At 35.6% G+C, this 4,045-nt stretch overlaps 1 protein-coding gene across 1 annotated transcript; it reads right to left on the bottom strand.

Moving 5' to 3' along the window:
* Positions 1 to 574: 574 nt before the first annotated feature.
* LOC126272908 (recQ-mediated genome instability protein 2-like) lies at positions 575 to 2,644 on the bottom strand. Its single transcript, XM_049976172.1, has 2 exons — positions 2,193 to 2,644; positions 575 to 828 (listed from the first exon to the last, which is right to left on the bottom strand). The coding sequence occupies exons 1-2, from the start codon at positions 2,485 to 2,487 to the stop codon at positions 647 to 649; spliced, it is 477 nt and encodes a 158-aa protein (XP_049832129.1). The 5' UTR covers positions 2,488 to 2,644; the 3' UTR covers positions 575 to 646.
* Positions 2,645 to 4,045: the final 1,401 nt, after the last annotated feature.

The raw sequence follows: 4,045 nt of genomic DNA on the forward strand, positions 1-4,045 counted from the left end.
GCATCGAATGTGAGGGATTCAGCTTTAAATTTCTGGCTTTGATTCAAATTTTCACTCATCGCTTCAGTCTATATACGCAAAATCATCTGTACGAGACGAGTACAATCTCCAAAATTGTGTCATTTCATTTTTCACAAGTACCTGCACCAGGGTTTCATTGGATCCTCCATTTACGTTCAATGCAGTTGTGCAAACTGCTTGTGCCAAGATGGCTTAGTGGATAGCGCAACTGTCTAGTAAGCAGGAGACCCAGGTTCGATTCCCAGCCTTGGAAGCTTGCTGCTTCAGTCTATATACATAAAATACTAATACCATAACTCACTTATTTGGCCAAGAATGGCCATTTCAGGTTACAGGACTACATCCACGATAATGTAAAAGTATAAATAATGAAAATTAAATTCAACAATGCACGTTACTAACATAACACCCTAGATCTCTTCCAAATTTTGTTGTAATGCAATATTAATATTATTTCATCTTAACATCTTACAAAACACACAAAAAGACATGAAGAAAATCATCAAAAGTAAATGAACAGTAAAAAATACCAAAAGTTGGTTATGTAAATCAACTATATTGGTATAACAGACAAGACAAAGTACAGACTATGGTCAGTTTGAGGAGCGAACATTTCTTGCTACTTTTACTTATTTTTAACACTCATATCTGGTTTGGCTTTATTTGTAAGAAATAGTTTCAAATCCTCCACTTCCTCAGTCCACATACGAGAGTGTATCGATCCATCCAACTTTGTCAGCTTCAAAGCTTCTACTTCAGGCACATCCAGCTGCTTTTTAAGTGTGCCAATGATGGAACAATATATACCTGCAAATAGTACAGATATTACATTTAAATATCTGACAAGCATTATTCTCATTTGGCTAATTGGGTTCTCAAATACCTATTAGATGTGAAAAATTTAAAATAAAAATATACAGATTCCTTTACTGCAAAAGCACAAATGTGAAGAGATACAAACACAACTTCCTGAGACTATAAGCACTGTGATTTCATTATATTTTGGAAAAACTGTATCTTGAAGTTAGATGGCCTGATTATGTGAAAATGTGATTTTTCCTATCAAAACTTACGACCTGTTTCTTGTAATTAGAATTTTTTTTAAATATTGTTCCTGTGTAACTACTTCACCATTTACAGATGTTCATCGTGGTAACCCCACTTCAGATTGCTGTAGCTACTACGTTTTGTTATTAGTTGCTCAAAAGGTGCCTGTCACATTAAAATGATTGTTGATAACAAGTGCTAGTGCAGAATAAAATATTAGAGTTGCACAACCAACGTATTTTGGTTTACAAATAAATACTGCTACCAAAAAAATGTTTGCAATTATTTTACACACACATTTCTACAATAATGTTGGGTCTGCCATCTGAAGAATGCCTGGTGTAATGATACAAGTTTTTAAATATGGACAAGTGAAAGATAATGAATGTAACAAAGAATCAGATAATATCTGATTACAAGATTAGTGGTAAACATCTGGAGGCTGACACTTAGCTGAAATATGTTGGGACAATTCTACGAATCATTGTGAAGCGGGACAAGCAAATCAAGTCTGTAGTTAGGTAGGCAAACAACTGCAAAAATTCACTGTATTTGACAGGAAAATTACTGTTGCTTGTGCACTAGTACATTGTTTGCTTACCAAGTAGACAGAAGCAGCAGACTGCAAAAGTACTCAAATGTATTGCTAGGATGTTAACAACTTAGTGCAGCAAATAGAAACTGTAACAGAGAACACAGGGAAATTAAATGGTAACCTCTAGAGGAAAGGTTACTTTGTTCTTAAAAACCATGTCGGGTACATTCAGAGAGGAAACCCAAGTGGTAACTAGGGCCTAGCAATCTTCAGTGTATATGATGATGATGGGCAATGTGTTACTGTCAATTCGTGTAGGCGATATAAAAATAATATCTCAATCACTTTCCTCTAACCAATGTGTGTGGCTTTTTCTTACACGATCTAAAGATAACACAGCATACAAATAAATCGAAAAGAACAACCACAGGTTAACAAAAATAAACGTAACTAATCCGGGATGGTGAACCCCCCCCCCCCCCCCCTCTATAAAATCTTGCCTATGGTGACAAGACTGATAATGTGTTCCGAGGTAACGAATACATCTACAGCCTTTCGCAATTTAATGTTCACCATTTCTGAACTATACCTTTTGTAATCCAATCATGGTTTCCAGGAGCGTTACGACATTTGCATATTTTTGCTACGCCTGACTCGTCTCTAATCACAATAGTGTCTTCATCTAAAACATCTTGAATTATGCCCTGTAGCCACAAGATTTTGAATGTGAGCGTGGCTGTATGGTTACTATCAGTAGTGACTTTAAGTTGCCAATAATCGGCCACATTCCAAGTGCATGAACGTATATGCTTCACAAGTAGTTTGTAACACGGACTTGATAATGCGTCATTCATTCCACTTCTTAATCGGAACGTATATTTCATTACCCATCAAAAAGTCCACACTCCGATTACAATTACTTTGCGAATGGCCCTGAAAAATGGTATTTGTGTTGCGTACGGTTGCCAGCTGATTCACGAACAAGTTAACATACCATTACCAAACATCACCGAACACCGATACTCCGATAGTTTCGCGCGCACAAAACATGAAACAAGTCGTTTGTTAATCGACAGTATCGCCACTATTTCAGTATACATATAATTCGAAAACGATGCTATGCTGATTAACATTGTTCTTATGTGAAAAACACAATATAAATGTGAAATTAATACTGTAACTAATAGAAAGAAATGTAGCACATGGTCTGGATGTACCAGTAAACCTATCGGTATAAAATTACTACAGAAAATTAAATAGAATATATAAATAAAGCATGTTAATTGAATCTACAATATATGTTAGCACTAAAATTAAGGCATTAGTAGATTTGTTATAAACAAATTTAGAAATGTAATTGTTATCTGTAACATAATTAGTCAGAAAATGCTATATTAACTCATAACTAAATTGAAAATAGGTTCGCCTTGTTCAGCACTGTCATTGTAAATTCTTAGCAATGTGTATCTCATATTCGGTTTAACTTTTAACTGTGATTTTACATAAAATTGTAATTTTCATTGTCTGTAACTGTTAAGAAAAGTATAGAGGTCATGCAGGCGCTATGGGGCACTCGTTTTTTTTTTTTTTTTTTTTTTTTTGCTAGGGCTGCGAGCAAATGTAGGCTCACTCGTTTGTTGACTGTTGTGAGCTCTGAGTCGTTTTATGTCAACTTTGGGTACATGTGATGTACCCGGTACAGTTCACCAGGCTTGGACACCAGAGTCCTGGAAATATATTGGTGTTAAAACTGCACTGTACTTTGGAATTTATTTGGGAGTATTCCGCAATCCTTTTCATAGGCTGCACAGTGACGAGACGAAACTAGGAATTTTACAACACCCTGAGAACTAAACAACTCTCACTGTTGGTAGAATTGACATGAAAACAACAGCACTTCGACTGGGCATTTCACTCAAAAGTCAAAACATTTGCAACGCAGAGGTGGGAAAATACAAATATCTCAGTTGGTCTTTGTATGTGGTATAGAACTCATGGTTGTATCTCCTCCTCTATCTTCCTCTTTCACAGATTGGGCCTATAATTCGTCTAAGTAACTTTTTTTTCAAATGCATCCAGTATTTCAATATCTTTAGTTGTTAAAGTTCAGGTTTCAGAGGCATATGTAAGCACTGGTCGTATAAGTGATTTATAGATAGTTAATTTAGTGGTACAAGTCAGGAGCCTTGAGTATAGAAGTTTTGTTAGGGCAAAATAGGCTCTATTGGCTAGTATTAATCTCTTCTTAATTTCATAGGATGTATCATTTAGACAGGTAACTGTCGAGCCCAGTTACTTGAAATGTTCAACTCTCTGAAACGTATAATTGCCTATTATAATAGCATTTGGCATATTTTCTCTATGTGCTTTTCCAGCTGCCATACATTTTGTTTTTTGTTCATTAATAATTAATTCCATGTTCCTACTAGCCTGTTCGAGAGC

This window comes from Schistocerca gregaria, chromosome 5 (genome assembly GCF_023897955.1).
Source record: "Schistocerca gregaria isolate iqSchGreg1 chromosome 5, iqSchGreg1.2, whole genome shotgun sequence".
Classification (NCBI taxonomy): Eukaryota; Metazoa; Arthropoda; class Insecta; order Orthoptera; family Acrididae; genus Schistocerca; species Schistocerca gregaria.

What these genes read in the sequence shown, in the direction of transcription:
- LOC126272908 (XM_049976172.1), bottom strand. Translation starts at nt 2,487, where the DNA reads ATGAAATATACGTTCCGATTAAGAAGTGGAATGAATGACGCATTATCA. An exon ending in CCATGATTGGATTACAAAAG is followed by an intron (nt 829 to 2,192) that starts GTATAGTTCAGA and finishes TACTATTTGCAG; the next exon opens with GTATATATTGTTCCATCATT.